Source organism: Monodon monoceros, unplaced genomic scaffold (genome assembly GCF_005190385.1).
Source record: "Monodon monoceros isolate NGI ecotype Baffin Bay Population unplaced genomic scaffold, NGI_Narwhal_1 Super_Scaffold_11, whole genome shotgun sequence".
In the NCBI taxonomy this organism is placed as follows: Eukaryota; Metazoa; Chordata; class Mammalia; order Artiodactyla; family Monodontidae; genus Monodon; species Monodon monoceros.
The window spans coordinates 10,534,196-10,553,056 of NW_021703767.1; the positions used below are offsets into that span (position 1 = coordinate 10,534,196).

An 18,861-nucleotide genomic window follows, 5' to 3' on the forward strand; every position below is an offset into this window, starting at 1 on the left:
TCTGCTTTATTTTCCCTCTCCTCCACCATTTTGCTTTGGCTCCTTCCCCTTTTCTGTTTCCTATAGTCCCAAAGGGCAGAGGCAGTGCTGGGATGAGAGAAAGAAAGCTGGTGTCCTGCTTCGCCATTTGCTGTGTGTTTGCTTATGGGGAGGTCACTCCATTTCTTGGAGCCTCAGTTCTAAGGATCTGGAGTCATATTAACTGTTTGTGAGAACGAGGTGAGCTAGTTTAGGTGTACCCCCATTAACTCTTTAAGAGCCACCCAAATAAAATTGATGTTATTACTGCAGACATACAAACAACTACACAATATTACCCTCTTTGCTGCCTGCGGAGGGAGAGGAGAGAGAGAAACGTGGGACTCCGAAGTCACTGAAGGAATGTGTGAACATTTTGTGTCTTAGTGATGACTCATAGCGTTCCAAAGTCAATCACAGGTAACTTTGTCTTCGTCACTTGCCTGAAGTGGAACTTGCTCTTTCCTCTCTTAGCTCAGTTTCTTTCCTTTGTACTTTTTGTCCACCAGGCCCAGTCCGCTTGCGTCAGTGGTCTAGGGAAAGCCGGGATTGAAAGAGCTTGCTGTCCTAAGGGTGATGACAACACAGACCAACCCGGCCATGGTTTGGCTGGGTGTTACTTTTCAAAAGTGGTGCCTGAGGGGCTTCCCTGGTGGCGCAGTGGTTGAGAGTCCGCCTGCCGATGTAGGGGACATGGCTTTGTGCCCTGTTCCGGAAAGATCCCACATGCCGCGGAGCGGCTGGGCCCGTGAGCCACGGCCGCTGAGCCTGCGCATCCGGAGCCTGTGCTCTGCAAGGGGAGAGGCCACAGCAGTGAGAGGCCCGCGTACCGCAGAAAAAAAAAAAAGAAAGAAAAGAAAAAGTGGTGCCTCATGCCCTTTGTTAGTTTTTTCAGAATGTCTGGCTGAGCTTTCAGAGAGTTTTATATTCTGTGATGTCACCCACTCTGCCACACTTCATCTAACTCCTGATGGCCTTTATTACATTCTCTTTTCCGTAAATACCAGCTTTATTGAGATACAGTTCACATACCATAAAATTCCGCCTTTAAAGTGCAATTCAGTGATGGGTAGTATATTCATGGAGTTGTACACACATCACCACAATCCAAGTTAAGGAATTTAGTGCTTTTCTAAGTATGGGAAGATGCAAGAGTCTGGGCTCACTGAAATCTTTCCTTTGACATGCACCTCATCCTATCTGGGGCCAGTATCCTCTGTTTTCACATCCTGAGTTTCCTCAGGACTCACCGTAGGGAGTGGCTGCAGTCTGATGGCTGTCAGATGGCAGGTATTCTTTCCTTGCTGAGTTTCCTCAGGGTTTACCAGCTCACGTTGGAGAGCTGCAATCGCTGATGACTGTGCCATCCTTTGTTTACTGATATGGCAGGAAATATTCCATTTCTCATTCCCCCTTCTTTATTCTCCCAGTCCCTGGAAACCACTACCTACTTCCTGTCTCTATGAATTTGCCTACTCTGGACATTTCATATTCATGGAAACATACAATAGGTGGCCTTTTGTGACTGGCTTCTTTCACTTACCATCATTTTCAGCGTTCTTCATGTTGTAGTATGTATCAGTACTTCATTCCTTTTTATGGTTGAATAATATTCCATTGTATGGATCTATATCCGGTTTACCCATTCATCAGTTGATGAACTTTTGGGTTATTTCTACTTTTTTGCTACTGTGAATAATGGGGCTATGAACCTTCCTACATAGACTTTATTTTATTTTATTTTTTGCGGTACGCGGGCCTCTCACTGTTGTGGCCTCTCCCGTTGCGGAGCAACAGGCTCCGGACGCGCAGACTCAGCGGCCATGGCTCACGGGCCTAGCCGCTCCGCGGCATGTGGGAACTTCCCGGACCGGGGCACGAACCCGTGTCCCCTGCATCGGCAGGCAGACTCTCAACCACTGCGCCACCAGGGAAGCCCCTACATAGACTTTTGTGTGGACATATGCTTTCATTTCTCTTGGGTAGATACCCAGGAGAGGAATTGCTGGGTCATGCGACAACTCTCTATGCTTAACTTTCTGAGGAATGGCCAAACTGGTTTTCTGAAGTGGCTGCACAGTTTTACATTCTCACCAGCAATATGTGATGGTTCCAATTTCTCAAGATCCTTGTAGCACATTCTCTTTCATGAGTTATCTCTGCGTGCATACCACTACTCGCCTTGGATTTAAACTCCTGAAGTGCATGAACTGCACTGAGATTGTCAGAATAGCAACCACAGCACACGGCAGGTTCTGAGTAAATCTCAGCTGTTAGTTGCATAAACTTTTAATTATAATCACTACAGTTCCTAACTAGAGGCCTACGTTAGGAGAAAATACAGGTCTAATTTCATGTCTTCCAAAGACACCTACACATAAACAGTACTGCCATTTATTGGGCCCTTACTGTATTCTTACCATATATGACGTAATTTTTCAGATGAGGAAACTGAGATTCAGCTTACTTGTCCAAGTAATTAACAGCAAAGCGGAAATTTAGACTCAGATTTTCACTGAACCACATTGCCCTTCACAGTGAAGGAATTCTATTTTGCAGGAAAGGTGGAAGGGGGAGAGGGAGAGAGAGAGACACTTATTAGAGGACCTCCGTTTTCTATCTGTAAACTCCCCAAAGGAAAGGACCAACGTTTTACTTCTTTCGTTAGCTCATATTGTTCACAGTACATAGTGGTAACTCAATGAAAGTATTTCTGATTATATAAAATTTGAACAATGATATAATGACTAATAAGCTAAAATCTAAAAGTAAGGTATTGTCGCAGGGGGGTGGGATGAATTGGGAGATTGGGATTGACATATATACGCTACTATATATAAAATAGATAACTACTGAGAACCTACTGTATAGCACAGGGAACTTTACTCAATACTCCGTAATGACCTACATGGGAAAAGAATCTAAAAAAGAGTGGGTGAGTGGATGTACGTATACATATAACTGATTCACTTTGCTGTACAGCAGAAACGAACACAACATTGTAAAGCGACTATACTCCAATAAAAAATAATTTAAAAATAAAAAAAGTAAGCTATTGTTAACCACGGTCTCGTTCAATTCACTATTGCGGCTATATCTGACAATATACGGTAAGTATCTAACCACTTGCCAAAGGCCATAGCCAGGACTATATCTCGTTTAAATCCCTCAAAGTTGGCCTATGTGCCTCAAAAACGTCACCCATGGGAACCACAGAAGCGCTGATTCTCCAGCTATTAACCCTGCGCCCAAGACACTGCCTGGCGCCTTCAGCTGGCATCGGATGTCAGAAAAGCGGAACTGGCTGAAGAGACCTTTGCCCCTAACCAACATGGCCGCTCTGAGGCTTCAGGCTGAGGGCGGCAGAATGAGGATCACGTGAGAAGAATCCCGATCCTCTATTCGCTTTCTCTTCCGGACGGCGGCGGGAAATGACCCACGTGGGCCGGCCTTAAAGGGCCCACGTCTAAATCCGCCGGAGCTCCGCCCTCGTTGCCGGGCGGGGCAGGCGCGGAGCGGAACGGCGGCGGGCGGGGCCGGCACTCCGAGGCCGCGTCTCCGGGAGCCGTGGTGACCGCAGCCCGCTGCGACGCAAGCCCGAGGAGGTTAACCGCCCAGTCGGCGGACGGGAGAGCGCGAGGATCCCGTGCGAGCCCGGCACAGCCGGCGGGGGCGCACGGCCGCGGGGATGGAGGACAGTTTGGCCGGGCCCCGGCTCGGGGCGGCGGCCGAGGCGCGAGCGCAGCCCGGGGTGACGCTGCGGCCCTTCGCGCCGTTCTCGGGGGCTGCCGAGGCAGACGAGGGCGGCGGCGACTGGAGCTTCATCGACTGCGAGATGGAGGAGGTGGACCTGCAGGACCTGCCCAGCGCCACCATCGCCTGCCACCTGGACCCGCGCGTGTTCGTGGACGGCCTGTGCCGGGTGAGGGCCGGGCGGGGCGGCCGTCGGGCGGAGGGCGGACACTTGTTGCCGGGAGGAGGCAGCGCCGAGGTCCGGCCGGCCCGGGGCAGCCTCTCCAGCCGGGCCGCCGGCGGGGCGGGAGGCCACCCCCGGGGACGCGACGACGTCCCTGGCCGCCCTGCCGCGGTCCCCTCTGTCCCGGTTGGGGTGGGGGTGCTCTCCCCGAGGTCCCAGGTCCCCAGCACCTGCCGGGCCGCGCGCTGCGCGCCCAGGGGCTAGCCTTTCACCTGGGGTAGTAACCCCCTCCTAGCGACGCTCCAGTCCCCGGGTGTTAACTCGGGTGGGGAGGGGGGCGACGTAGTAGGAGACAATCGGAGGATGAATTAGCTCCCCGAGCGGCCGGCGAGCTCGTATCGTCACCTTGGGGCTTGGAACGTGCCGGGCACTTACTCCTTTGAGGAGGGGGTCGCCTCATTCATGGGGAGGAGGAAACAGACGTTGAGCGGCGACGTGACTCAGTGTTACAAACAGGACGGCGTCTCGGCATTCTCAATCTGCACGCCTGGAAGCAAAGCCAATGTTTGGGTGAGGATCCGCGGTTGCTCATTATCTTGCACTTGGCCAGTTTTGGTGGAATGGTGTTGGGGGGAAGGGGCCCATTCTCTACGCCTTTAGGACATTTAGTCTGGAATCTTGCTCCCTGAAGGGGTGACAGGAGACACTCAGTACAGGGAGAGTTGGATTTTTTTTTTCCTCTACATCCCCAGGGTTTAGACATGTTGGAGGGAGAGGGGGCAGGTATGAGTAACCAAGGGCGGTGGGAAGGAGGAATTTATTTGGAATCTGCAATTAGCGTGCAGAATAAAATTTGGACAACGTAGGCGTTGCAGAATAAAGCCTGTCTTTGAGAGAGATGCCCCATTAGGAGAGCAGCTGTCAAAGAAAGTGCTGCTTTCAGTGCTTGGCTCTGAGTCTGCATACTGTCAATGAACTGTAGTCAAGGTGGCTGCCAAGAGGAACACCACCGTGGAACAGAGAATGGTGTGCTTAAGACCCATTTATTTATAATGTATAGGCTCATCTACTCTCAGGATTTACAGTGGTTGTGTGCTTAGATAAGGTTCCATGCGTGCTTTCTAAAGGAACTATTGGCACAAATACAGGGTCTCACTCATTTTACTCTCCAACCTTTTCCCTTCTTGAGGCTAAGGTCTAACAGCATATCAAGTCTCTTTCTTAAGGGTCCTAGGCTCTCATGCTAAAGAAACAAGATCAGATCATGTAAGATGCTGCTTGTTTGCCTAGCAATTCATAGTTTTACGGTCTTCCCAGTGTTGGGGACCATCCTGAAATTGCTTTGTCTGAAATGTTGCCCCCTTTGGTAGCTCTTCATTTTAACTAATATGTGTGGAGATTCTGCTGTGAGCCGGGCACTGTTCTAGGCTCTGAGGGCACAGCAGTGAATAAAATAGCATTACTGCTTTCAGGGCTGGCATTTTTGTTGGGGGAAACAGACAGTAAACAAATAGATAGCAAATTTGTTAAGAGGTGTTGGTGCTATAGGAAAAAGTTGGCCTTGGAAGATGGGGGGGGGAGGGGAAGATTGCTGTTTTACATAAAATGATCAGGGACAGGCTTACAAGGTGCTGTTTTGAGCAGAGACAATGGGCTAGCGTTCATTCATTCATTCACTCATTCATTTATTCTTTTGCTGTTTATCGAATGCTTACCATGTTCCAGGTACTGTTTTAGGCCCAGTGGATAGAGTGGTGAACACAGTGAGCTTCCTGCTTATGTACTAGCAGTTGAGGAAGAGATAGACAGTCAAAACAAGTAAGTGAACAAGGTGATTTCAGATGGTGGTCAGTGCAGTGCAGGACATACCCAGGATGATGTGATCGGGAGTGACCAGGGAGAGGAGAGGGACCCGGTGATATCAGTCAGGGCCTAACAGGGACCCTATGGTATCAGTCAGGGCCTAACAGGGACCCTATGGTATCAGTCAGGGCCAACAGGGACCCTACGGTATCAGCCAGGGCCTAACAGGGACCCTACGGTATCAGTAAGGGCCTAACAGGGACCCTGTGGTAACCAAGAACTGGTTAATTGGGGCAGGACTGAGGGAGTGTTGGGAGGAAGTCGTATTGCTGGAACCCTAGGAGAGGAGCCTCTTGGCAGGAGCTACAGACGTGGAGGGATGGAATTGAGATGCTGAAGCCGCGAGTTGCAGGTAAGAAATACCCCAGCTTGCCCCAGCTTTCTGATCTCGTTGGCAGAGCCCAGCTGGCAGCCAGGAGGCCAGGGAGTCCAACCAACGCAGTCCGTAGGTGGGTCAGCCTTCCAGGGCCCAGAGAAGAGTGGAGAGAGCAGAGAATGGCTCTGGGATCAGTGCAGGTAAAGAGGACGTGCGGAGAGGGTCAGCCTGCGGCCGCTTTAGACTGAGTGGCCCCAGAAGGCCACTCTGCACAGCTTGGACTTGCCTGGCAGGAAGAAGCTCCTCATGTAGATTTTGTGTGGCTGGCGTCCAGGCAGAGGGAATAGCGAATACAGAAGTTCCAGTGCAGGGATGAACGAGTGTGTGCAGAGGGCCCAGTGAGGGCAGTGGTGGTGGCCGAGGTTGACACAGCCGGGGAACGGTTCCATGGGAGCCTGGAGGCCCTGGGAGGGATTCGGATCCTGTTCTAGTTGCAAAGCTAGGTGGAGAATGTCTTTGGGGGAAGGAGGTTGGGTGGGCAGGAGAGGAAGCAAAGAGGCCCCTTAGGAGGCTCTTGACTTTGGTTGTCAGGGGAGCTGTGAAGGTGTCTGGACTAGGGTGGAGACGTGGGAGACAGTGCCTGTCCTTTCCATTCAGGGGTCAGGAGCCTCAGAATGTGGACAGTGGGAGCTCTGTGCCTTGGTTGCCCATCTCCAGGGTCCTGCAGAGACCGTTGGTAAGCCTTCCAGTAGAAAGATAAATTTCTCATTTAGCTGAAACCATTCCTGCAGGTGGGAAGATGTGGCTTCTGAGATTTCAGTCTGACGGCCTTATTATTTTGAAGGCCATTCTTATTAAAGCTGGAGTGTCACCTTTGGGTGGTGTAATGAAAACATGATTCTACTTCAGGTCAGTGGTATCTGACCCTTGAGTCGGCGGACCATTGACTGCATTGCCAACAAAAGTCCCTGTGCTGGTGGTGTGGCCACATCCTCTCTTTAACCAGTCTGTTGGAGGATCATCTGGGTGAGTGATGGTGTCTTAACCTGTTAGGGCTACTGTAACAAAATGCCACAGATTGGATGGCTTATAAACAATAGAAATTTATTTCTCACAGTTCTGGTGGCCAGCATGGCTGGGTGAGGGCCCTCTTCTGGGCTGCAGACTTCTTGCTGTGTCCTCCCATGGTGGAAGGGATAAGAGAGCTCTGTGGGGTCTCTTTCATAAGTGCACTAATCCCATCATGAGGGCTTCATCCTCATGATCCCTAATCACCTCCCAACAGCTAATACCATAACCTTCGGGGGTGAGGACATCAGTATATGAATTTGGGGGAAACACAGACATTCAGATGGTGGCAGATGGTGTGAAGGAAAAAGACTATGTCAGTGTTCTTTACGTGTGTTCATATCAGTCTCTAACCTTAATTGTAAAGTAAAGAAAGAAATTGACCTGAACTGCCAATTCATTTGGGAATTTATATTGGAAGCCCGTTTTCTAACCGTAACAGTTGGATCTGATATGTAAAATTTGTTTTTGTTAGCTGGATCATCAAATTATTATAAATAATTTATAATTAACATGTTCATTAAATGTTTATCCAAAAAATAACTGAAACTGTATCGTCATTAATTTCAAGCAATATTATTAGAGAGCTTCACACCATTACAAATGAATGAAAACTTTTATTAAAATAAGGTTGTTTTTGGTTGTACAGGTATTTGCTTAGCATATTCCATTACTGTACTTTTTGTGAACTTTTTTCTTTTTACTGAGAAAGCAAAGCAGTGCTTTGAACCGGTAATTACATGTGCTTTGGATTGTTGGCAGTGGTTCGTTGGTTCCCTAGAATAAAGGTTCCTTCAGTTGTCACCAAGCTAACCAGAAAGTTAGAGTTCTCAAATAATATTGTTAGTTTCCAGGCAGTAGATATAATTTCATAGAGTAATGGAAACGAAGGCCATTTTTCTGTTGTCTGAGACCTGAATGTATATTTGATTGACAGCTCTGCTAGTGGCTCACCTTTCTTAAAACAAACGCCCACATAAGATTTATGATACTGGCGTGACTTTCTTTTTCAAAACATGAACTATTCTGATAAGGCATGAAAGGTGGTTGAGGGGTGTCCTTAAATTCTTTGTATCAGTGAAGACCCCTGAGAAACTCTCATGCCCAGGCCTCTGCAGACCAATTCCAGTCTCAGGGGCTGGGAACCACCTGGAACGCTCCCCAAGGTGAGTCTGATTGGGAGCCAAGGTTGCGGCCCATTGTCTAGCCAGAAGGGGTCTAGCCTGACCAGAGTCATTGTTGTATCATGAAAAGATTATTGAATAATTGATCATTGGTTCCGCTTTCAGCCAGATCTGTGCCTTGATTTCCTCTAGTCCAAAATGGGAGTCAGACCCCTAGTCGGGAGCCTCCCTTCTCCTAAGTGCCATTTGACCTTGTGGCTGGAAAGCAGAATGACCGGCTGTCAGCCTGAGAGCCCAGCCTTTGGGCGGGTGACACACGAGATAAGAACACATACCTGAACGTGGGGTCGCCTCGGGGCTTTTGTACACATCCTCTCTTGCTGCTGCTTGCTCTCCACCAGACGTCAGGTCCCGGGCTCGTCCCCCCAAAGCGTGTATTTCGGTAGACAAGATATCACTCAGTAGCAATTTGATGATTGAAATGTTTGAAGCTCCAAGGTGGCACAGCTGAGATGCATAGTTTCCGCCTGTATGGTTGTATATGCTTGGCCGTGTATCTGCTTGTTTCCATCACAGTGTGTTGTAAAATGTGACATTCCAGCAGGATGGTAACAGTTGGGGGTTCTATTACAGTGTAACATCCCCGCCTTCCTAGGCCATTTTCACTTTTCATCCTAGTGTCACAGGCATGTGGTTTCTGAGATTTAAATTAAGCATAAAATGTCCCCTGAAACCTCCTCAAGTGTGGAGAGATATTAAACCCAATATGGTATGGTTTCATTTATTTGGGAAAGTTCAGAATGTTGTAAGTTTAAAAAAACAACCTGCATATTATATATGTGCAAAGTTTACTTTAGAAGTTATCCACTATTTCCCTAATTTTAGAATTTCTGACTCTTAACTCTATCTATCTATCTACATATGTATATATATTTTTTTAACGTCCGTGAGGTTCTTTTGATCTCTCCTCTCCGCTTCCCTCCCTAACAAGGGTTTGGTCCCCTTTTCAGCACCATCCATTGCTCAAAGCATTTCTTCTTCATTAGCAATAGCTTTCAACGTTATTGCCAGCAACTCCCAAGACAATTACATAAGGGAGCCAAAAAAAGAAAAAAAAAAAAAAAGGCTTTGTGATAGAATAGCTAAAGCAGAGGCTGTTTGATTCCAGTGTTTATATTTCAGGCTCTATTCTTTCCTACTTTCCTTTCTAAAAATGTCATCAGATGGCACAGTCCCCTCTTTTGCATACATGCCACTGAGGGGCCTATTTGCCCTGTTCTGTGAATGCATCCCTCCTGTTACAGTGACTGCAGTTGTGCACGCATCAGTGTGTGTGTTGGGGGTAGGAGCAGGGAGGGGACTCCTCCGTGTGCGTTTTCTGTGCACAGTTGTTAGGACCCATTTCAAGGGCTGAGGGGGAGTGCCGGTCATTTGAAATACAATTCAGTTGTGACAGAATTTTTTCCTTTGTAAATATGAATCACTGTCCAAACATGGGGACGCTGACAGTTAATGAGACAGTAAGTGACTCTGCTCTATTCTCTGAGCAGTGATGGGCTATACCATGGCTGTAGGAAGTAAAAATAGCTCTTCTACCCTTCTTGGGCAGAACAGAAACATTTTCAAACTTGAACATCAGGAAAATATTAACTCCCTTAATTCAAACTTTGACGTGGAAGAAAGGGTTGGCTTCATGTTGTGTAGATTTCAGTCACTGTAGAAATCCTTTATTTGATTTAGTTGGTGTCGAGTGTTTTTGTTTATCTTTTTAACCTCTAAAGATTTCCTTGGGTTTAAAATGCTCACATTCCCCTTTGAAGTGTGTCCGTGCGGAGGCAATGCAGCACGATAGTTAAGGGTATGAATCTGAAACACACCTTTACCACTAACACCAGTGTGACCCTGGGGAAGCTATTTACCCTACCGTGCCTTCACTTCCCTACCTGTAAAATGGAGGTGCCAGTAGTACTAACACCTTATGATGTACATAAAATGCTTGTCCCAGGGACTAGGACATAGTAAACACATAATGTAAGTTGTGTATTATCTACTGCTGTGTAACAAACTAACTCAAGACTTAGTAGTTCAAAACAATAAACATTTATTATCTCACAGTTTCTGTGGGTCATGAATCCAGGGATGGCTTATCCTGGTGCCTCTGCCTCCACATCTGCAACAGAGTACCAGCTGCGGTCTCATCTCACGGCTCAACTGAAGGAGCGTCTGCTCCTAGATTGACTCACGTGGTCTTTGGCAGGATTGCATTTCTGGTGGGTTGTTGGACTGAGAGCCCCAGTTCCTCAGTGGCTGTTGGCTAGAGGCCCCCCTCAATTCATAGCCACACAGACCTCTGGCTTCCATCAGAGCAAGGGAGAAAGGGCATGCAAGATGGAATGCAGTTCACAGTCTTCTTGTGACCTAATAATCTCAGAGTGATATCCCACCACTTTTACTGGATTCTCTTCATTAGAAGTGAGTCAGTAAGTGCAGCTCCCACTCAGGGGGTGTGGGGGGCTTACACCAGGGCGTGAGTCCTGGTAAGTGGAGATCGCTGAGCCCATCTTACAGGCTGCCGACCGCCGACCGTTACTGTTTATTAGGACATTTTCTTCCTTGTAAACTTTTCTGACTTCTTGGAGCAGTTGATGTTCAGAAATGTTTATGAAGGTATTTTCTCATCTGATTTTTTTAGCTTCAGCTCTATAAAGAATACAGTTTTAGACTCTACTACTTAACATAAAATACCTCATTGATAGGTTTATAGCTAGGTTCATAGCAAAAGCCGTCAGCCACTACACTTCTGAGCCAAGAGCTCAGGAAACTAAAGCTTTTTTATGTTGAGAAGGTTCAGTACTTTTCCTTTCATTACTAATTTCAGCAGGTGCAATGTGAAGTTCCCACATGTAATCATAATTAACACCATAGGAAGAGGTGTTTGAGGTTGGCCTGAATTCAGAATTAAAAGACAAAAATGTTATTTGATTCAGAAAGCTAATTTTGGATTTTTTTCATGCGACATAACAATAGCTTGTTTTACTTTATTACCTTTATAATTTTTGTTAACTTTTCTGCTTTACTTTACAGATAATAAAATAGTTTCTATTCATTAATGTGAAGTGCTTTATGTGTAATATGTATCATTTCATCTTTTTATAAGTACTCTATGAAATAGGTACTATTATTCCCATTCTGTGGACATGGAAACTGAGGCCAGAGGAGGCCAAGTAACCTGTCCCAGATCACATAGCCAGTAAGTGCTGGCCCTATGATTCAAACCTGGTTTTAGCCAACTACAAAACCTGTGCTGGAATCACCTTGTATGCAGTAATGCACATGAATTTTTCATATCTCTCACACCTTATTTAAACCCTAGGATATCTCTATGAAGAAAGTGCTTTTATCCACAGGAAACTGAGGTTCATCGGAGTTATAACTCTGTTATTCTCTAAGCCGTTTATTTATATTTAACAGATCTATTTGAGTGCGTTTTGTACATCAGTGGCAGCCCTGATGATATTCTCGAATTCAAGTGGAAGGCAGTGCCTGGGCGCTGGAGTCAGGCAGACCCGGATTTGAATCCTAGCTCCATCACTTCACTCATTCATTCATTCATTCAACAAGTATTTCTGAGGGCCTCCTGTGTTCTGAGCACCGTGCTGGTTGCAAGGCCAGCTGTGGGACCCCAGGTGAGTCAGTCAACCTCCCCAGGCTTGGTCTCCCCCATTGCAGAAGGAGGACAATAAGCCCTACCCCACAGTCACGGTGAGGTCAGTGTGAGGGGGCCGAGGCCCTTGGTGAATGACAGACACCGTCTCTCCCTTTGTGAGGCTCACAGGCCAGCAGGGAGGCCACACACTTTTTAAATTGTGTGTGTTATGTAAATATAACCAAAGAGCTTAACAGATCCATAACAAACCACACGTCCTTGGGCAAGATATTCACCCAGACCTCAGTTGCTTCATCTATGAAGTGACCGGGGTTGAGCCCGCATCATCTCAGCGAGGTCACTTCCAGCTCTTCTATCAGTGGAGCGCTTGCTCCCCTACAGACCTTTCCCAGTAGCAATTGACTCAAGAAGAGAATCTTTCCTAGTGTGACTCTAGTTCTCTTCCATCCAGCTTCCCAGCCTCCTACCTGCAGGGGAGACGGAAGTTTACCTCTGTCCATTCTAGGTTTTCAGCTGTGGCTCTTTAACGAAAAGGTGGGTCACAAGAGAAAAACGGAAGTCATTAATGTGTGCAGTACATGTCAGGTGGGAGAACCCTCATCATGACGTGGAGGCTTAGAACTTGGCTTATGTAGCCTCTTCGGCAAAGAATAAATTGATAGAGAAACGGCAGGAGGGAGGAAAGCAGTTTCAGGCTTCCACATGGCAGCACACTGGGGAAGTAAATACGTGGGAGGAAACTGATGGGTGCGTTTGCAGATTCCTCTGTAAGAGTCTGGAGTCATCTCCATTAAAAGGGGCATTTATATCCCACCTATAAGCAGAAAAGAGGGACAAGATAGAGCTTTCTTGCATATGTGCCTCATAATTGCATTCAGCTTCAAATACCTTTTATGTCAGAGAGGCATATTTGGGGGGTGACATTCTGGTTTCCTCCATCCCCACTCTCATGCCTTGTCCTGCACTGGTCCGTGGGAGGCCTGTCTGCTGGTTTGTGGGAGAGAGGAGGTAAATTTCAGTCACTTACACTTGTGTCTGCAATTGGTCTTGGAAATTTCACCCATCGGAGAGGAACCTGTGTCAGAGACCATCTAACTGAGGCCAGCGCCGATTCTGTCCAGTTGCCATTTGAGGGTTTGCCAAATATATGACCTCGCAAAGCCAGAACAATTGAGTGAAACTTTTTTTAAGTTTTTCCATTATTGGGAACTTTTCCCAATCGCCCAACAGCTATTTCTTATGGATACGGTGACAGTATGTCCCAGTTTGTCCATCTGGTTCATGCCTGTTGTCCCGGGAAGGTTACTAGTAGCCCCCTCCTTCACTCTTAAGTTTGGGTCATCAATTATATATGTAGTTAGTAATTAAACAATTCAGGGACTTCCCTGGTGGCACAGTGGTTAAGAATCCGCCTTCCAATGCAGGGGACATGGGTTCGAGCCCTGGTCGAGGAAGATCCCCACATGCTGTGGGGCAACTAAGCCCGTACACCACAACTACTGAGCCTGCGCTCTAGAGCCCGGGAGGCACAACTACTGAGCCCGCGCGCCACAACTACTGAAGCCCGTGCGCCTAGAGCCCGTGCTCCGCAGCAAGAGAAGCCACCGCACCGCAACGAAGAGTAGCCGCCGCTCGCCACAACTAGAGAAAGCCCGCACGCAGCAACGAAGACCCAACACAGCCAAAAATTAATTAATAAATTTAAGAAAAACAATTCATGAGAAGCACCCTGTTTACTTAGCACATACTGTTTGTCAAATATTTTATGTACATCATTTCATTTCATCCTTCTTACAGCTTTCTAAGATAAATGCTATATTTGCCCATTTTATAGATGTGGAAGGCTTCTTCTGCTCCCTTTGCAAAACTCATCAGCACGTAGAATCCCGCGGCAGCTGGGCGTCAGACTCTGGGCGCAGCTACAGAACCGTGGCAGAGGGGACCTCAGGCTCAAGCCTTCAACTTCTCCAAGGAGGAATCTCAGAGCAGTGGCCACATTTCCTCAGGGGAGCTCACTAGATATTGGCAGAACTAGAATTTTCTCCCGGCCCGCTGGTTACATTGCTCATCTAATTTCCTGGGAAATGATGTCCTCGCCTGCCACACCTCCCACCCCGTGCAAAGAATCCGGAGCATGAGGCAATGAGGAGGACAGCTAGAGCCCCGGCAGCTGAAACAGGCAGAACTGTCTCCTGTGCCACCGTTAGGGGACTGCTGAAGAGCAGGGTACCTATGGTCCTTCCTGGTGGAAGGACAGAGGAGGCTGTGCGAGAGCTAGTCCAGGGCTGTTCAAGCACCAGCGCCTGCCACCAGGGGGCGGTCACCTCACATAAGTTCTGCGATGGAGTCTGGTGGTTGCCTTCGACTTTATTTCAGGCATCACAGACAGAGCGTGCGTTTTCGGAGGGAGAAGTCACTCCTTGTGCTGCAGAAGAAGCTGTTATAATGATAAGTGTGTAGCTGGAACTTTAAACCGGAGACACACCCCCTCTCTTCCATTCTCCCAGCAGAAAGCCAAGGGAGGGGACTCTCCCTGCTGCTGGGCAATGGGACCCCCTTTGGTTAGAACAGGAAACAGGGACGCTGTGCTCGCCTCAGAGAGTGACCCTCTTTCACTGTGCCTAGTACACATTTGTGACATTCTCTGCCCCGTGCTCTGATTTTTTGTGACTTACTCGGACTATGACTCAAATGATCAGCATAAAGAAATGTAAAGAGGGAATTCCCTGGCAGGCCAGTGGTTAGGAGTCAGTGCTTCCACCGCCGGGGGGCCCGGGTTCAATCCCTGGTCAGGGAACTAAGATCCCACAAGCCAAGAGGTGCGGGAAAGAAAGAGAGAAAGGAAGAAAGAGAGAGAGCTCACTCAGATGAAACAAACACTTCACTTCAGAGATAAGGGGAATTTTCTGAGCTGTCTTCAGCTATTAGGTTGCTATGGAGATTACTTTTAAAAGGCAAAGCTTGTGCTGCTACATAGGTTGTCAGCCCTGCGTGGTGGACCCCTGTCCTCGGATGAATTACCTACTGCCCAAGCCATGTAGTGACAGTATTCTTCTGGGCTGGAGTCAGGATTTGGGGGAATTCGGGTAGATCTCAGCTCTGCTCTCATAACCACTTTTGCGCCTAAGCTGCAGATCTTGGATGGTGATGGAGAACCCTCAGGTGTGGGTCAGCAGTCTATAAACTACTAAAAACAGACCACTCATCAGCGAAACTCACTGGGTTACAAACAGGTCATGAACTGGCCTGGAGACCCTTGCAAACGTTTGGCAACATCAGGGTTGGTTTGTATCTATATCTCTCTTTCCGGAACAGCCCAGTCCAAGATATATCTTTCAAACTCAACCACCTGTTTGACCCTGACACAGCATTTCCAGAGTGGATTTCATTTTTAAAATCAGTTCTGAATTTGTGTATTTCTTCGAAGTGATTCCTAAGTGCCCCTAATGTGCTCTGTTATTCAGTTATCTCCTTGACATATATTTGGGCAATACCATTAATGGATCTTCAGATACGTTGTAACCTCCACATTCGGAGTATTTCAGTTATTTACAACATGTTCAGGATAATGACCTGGTCCTCAGCACCACGAGCCTGCCTGAGACGGTGGTACAGGTTAGGTGGATGGGGATAGAGAGGTTGTATGCTGAGGGGATGACTTCCTGCATTTGTTGGGAGGTAGTTGTGCAGAGGGCAGAATGGAGATCCGTGCTTCAATTCGCGGCCTGGAATGAAGCAGTAGCAGCTGGGCCATGGCTCAGATTCTGAGCACATTCTTTATCTTATATCATAAAACAAGGGCTGGGCGGTCCTTCACCTTACTAGGATGCCTGTGACAATTAAATACAGCAGGACAGTTTGTGATAGAAGCTGAAGGCAGGAGATGCCCTGAAATGATTTATTTAGTCTTTATCAAGGACTTCGTTTTAATGTCGTTGACTGTATGACTAGAGATTTTATATTGAGTAGCCATTTAATTTTTGTTCATTTCCTTTCTTTTCCTCCTTTGTTTTCTCTGCACAGGGACTACATTGGCAAGATCACCTACTTGTAGGTTTTCTTCTTGCTACTTATCTCATTTTTATGGCTTAGCTGAGAGTAAAAATGTATAAGAGAATATACACATATTACCCGTGAGGGCCCACCTTCTTTGTGGACAAATACCTACCTTTCTTTGGAGTTGTGCATGTTAAAAAGGCAGTAAGATGCAGTAGTTAGGAGGGTGGACCCCTGAACCAAGTCAGTCTGAATTCAAATCCCAGCTCTGCCAGCAACTAGCTGTGTGACCTTGGGCAAGTAACAACTTCTCTGTGTCTCAGTCTCTTTGTAAAACGGGGTAATAAAAGTACCTACCTCATGGGGTTGTGAAGATGAAAAGACAACATATAAATAAAGGGCTAAGGATAATACCAGGCTTGTAGTAAGTATTTTGTAACTGTTAGCAATTTTATTTAAATGATTATTAAAATGCAAGGCCTACGGTATCTGTATTGCTTACTGCTATAGTCCTGTGCCTAGGACAGTGCCTGCCACATAGTAGGCACTTAAATATTTGTGCAGCAGTGGAAGTAAAACGCTAACATAAAAATAAAAGTCTTGCTCTTTTAAGTTCATTAAATATTAAGCCTTATTTTCCCAGGAGTAGTTTTAGGCACTTCCAGAAGTTGCATAAACTATCTCAGGCTAGAAGGCTCTGCAGCTTTAAAATCATGGCAGTGATTGTGTGTGTGTGTATGTGTGTGCACGCGTGTGTGCACACACGTGTGTATGAAATTAACAGGCTGAGATGTTGCTGAACATTTAGAATGCATTTAGAGCTGTATTATACCAGAAGACTAGCATGGCTTGTTATCACCTGTAATGCTTAGAAAATCATGTTTTAACATGAATGAGCATTGCTACAAAGTTGGAAACAAATTAAAAACCTAAACCCTTTAAAAAATAAATCTCGGGCTTCCCTGTGGCACAGTGGTTAAGAACCGCCTGCCAATGCAGGGGACACGGGTTTGAGCCCTGGTCCGGGAAGATCCCACATGCCGCGGAGCAGCTAAGCCCCTGCGCCACAACTACTGAGCCTGCGCTCTAGAGCCCGCGAGCCACAACTACTGAGCCCGTGTGCCTAGAGCCCGTGCTCCGCAACAAGAGAAGCCACCGCAATGAGAAGCCCGCGTGCCGCAACGGAGAGTAGCCCCCGCTCGCCACAACTAGAGAAAGCCCATGCGCAGCAATGAAGACCCAACGCAGCCAAGAATAAATAAATAAAATAAATAAATTTTAAAAAATAAAACTCAATAAGATAATGGTTTTTACATAAAGTTGCTCTGAAGCATAAAATCATTATTTATGGTGGTAAGAAATCCTAGGCTTCCCAAGCACCATTTTTTTTTAAAAATCTATAATTGAGAAATGTCATGTTTGCTGGTGAGGTTTTCCCCTCCCTGCCTCCCTATTCTCTCTCTCTCTCTTTGCTTTCCCTCTTTCCATTCTCTCTTGTTGTTCTTAGAATGACTTTTAGGGAATACACAGATCTTTTCAGAAATTCATTGTCATCTGCTAAATCCCATCTACCAGCCAGCCTCTAGCACCCTTGATAGAAGGAGGCTGGTCATTCTTTGCCAAACCTCATCCTAAGAGGGCAAAATCAACCTGTGATCTTATCTCTGAATGCTGCCCTGTTTTCCACTACGTTGTACCAGGAGAGGTGACCTTCCTGAATGAAACGCATGCTGTCTGCTTAGTGCTCAGCGGCCTGCTGTGCTTTTAATTAAATGAACCAGTCTTTAAAAACTCGAGTCTTATCCCCAAAGCAGCATGGCACTCACAGTCTATCCCCAGGTCAGACATTCCAGATGGTTACATCATAGGGTGGCACCAGTGAGCACTGAAGATTGGATCAAGGGGCTTTAGCATGGTGTGATCTGGGCTCATCGTTCTTGGAGCCGTTTCTCTGTGCTTTTGGTCCAGGATAGCTCAGCCCTTATCCAGCCTTCTAGCCAGAGAGTAGAGCCATGACATGCTGACTTTAGCAAGACGTTACCCACCACTGTATTACGTCTACACTGTGCTGGGGTAAGGGTATATTATGTCACTGGGGAAAACTTTCTGAAGATCACAACTCATAATGAGTATTATTTGCTGAGTACCAACTATAGGTTATTACATTTGTCTAGATTGCTGTGTGCTTTGAAGAGTAATTCATTGTAAAATTTATATTTGATTGTTAAAGTGTTAACTAAAAATTCCTCATCCTTTTCTCTCAACCTGTTTCTTAGAAATAACCTCTAAGTTTTATGTGTACTCTTTCACACATATTCTATATATGCCATGTGTATATATTTATAAATATCATATTACATATACTCTTTTGCTACTTGCCTTCTTAAAATATTGTGGACATCTTCCAACGGACTCAATGGAGTCTGTTCTTTTGATGACTGCCTGGCATTTCATTATAAGAATGTAACATAATTTAACCAGCAATTCCTACTGATAGACATTTAGTTTGTTTCTAGGTTGTGGGTTTTTTTTTTCCTATTGTAAACAATGTCGCAAGCAGCATCCTTATACACGCCTCCCCAGGTATCCATGGGGGACCAGTTCCATGACCTGTGGATACCGAAATCTGCAGATGCTCAAGTCCCTTATAGTAAATGACATAATATTTGCATATAACCTATGCAATGTAAATGCTCTGTAAATAAATAGTTGCTGGAAAACAGCAAATTCAAGTTTTGCTTTTCAGAACTTTCTGGAATTTTTTTCTTCCAAATGTTTTTGATCCATTGTTCGTTGAATCTGCAGGTGTGGAACCCGAGGAGCCAGAGGGCCCACTCTGCATATATCTTTGTTGACTTGTGTAAACATGCTTGCAAGATACATTCCTAGAAGT

The 18,861-nt window shown here is 46.5% G+C and overlaps 1 protein-coding gene across 1 annotated transcript in view; it reads left to right on the plus strand.

Moving 5' to 3' along the window:
* The first annotated feature begins 3,633 nt into the window (after positions 1–3,633).
* The window catches only part of RCAN1 (regulator of calcineurin 1), a 94,924-nt gene continuing 79,696 nt past the window's right edge, over positions 3,634–18,861 (plus strand). The window contains exon 1 of the mRNA XM_029214672.1: positions 3,634–3,940. Within this exon, the coding sequence (XP_029070505.1) occupies positions 3,707–3,940 (234 nt within the window). The 5' untranslated portion in view covers positions 3,634–3,706. The remainder of the gene's footprint in view (positions 3,941–18,861) is intronic.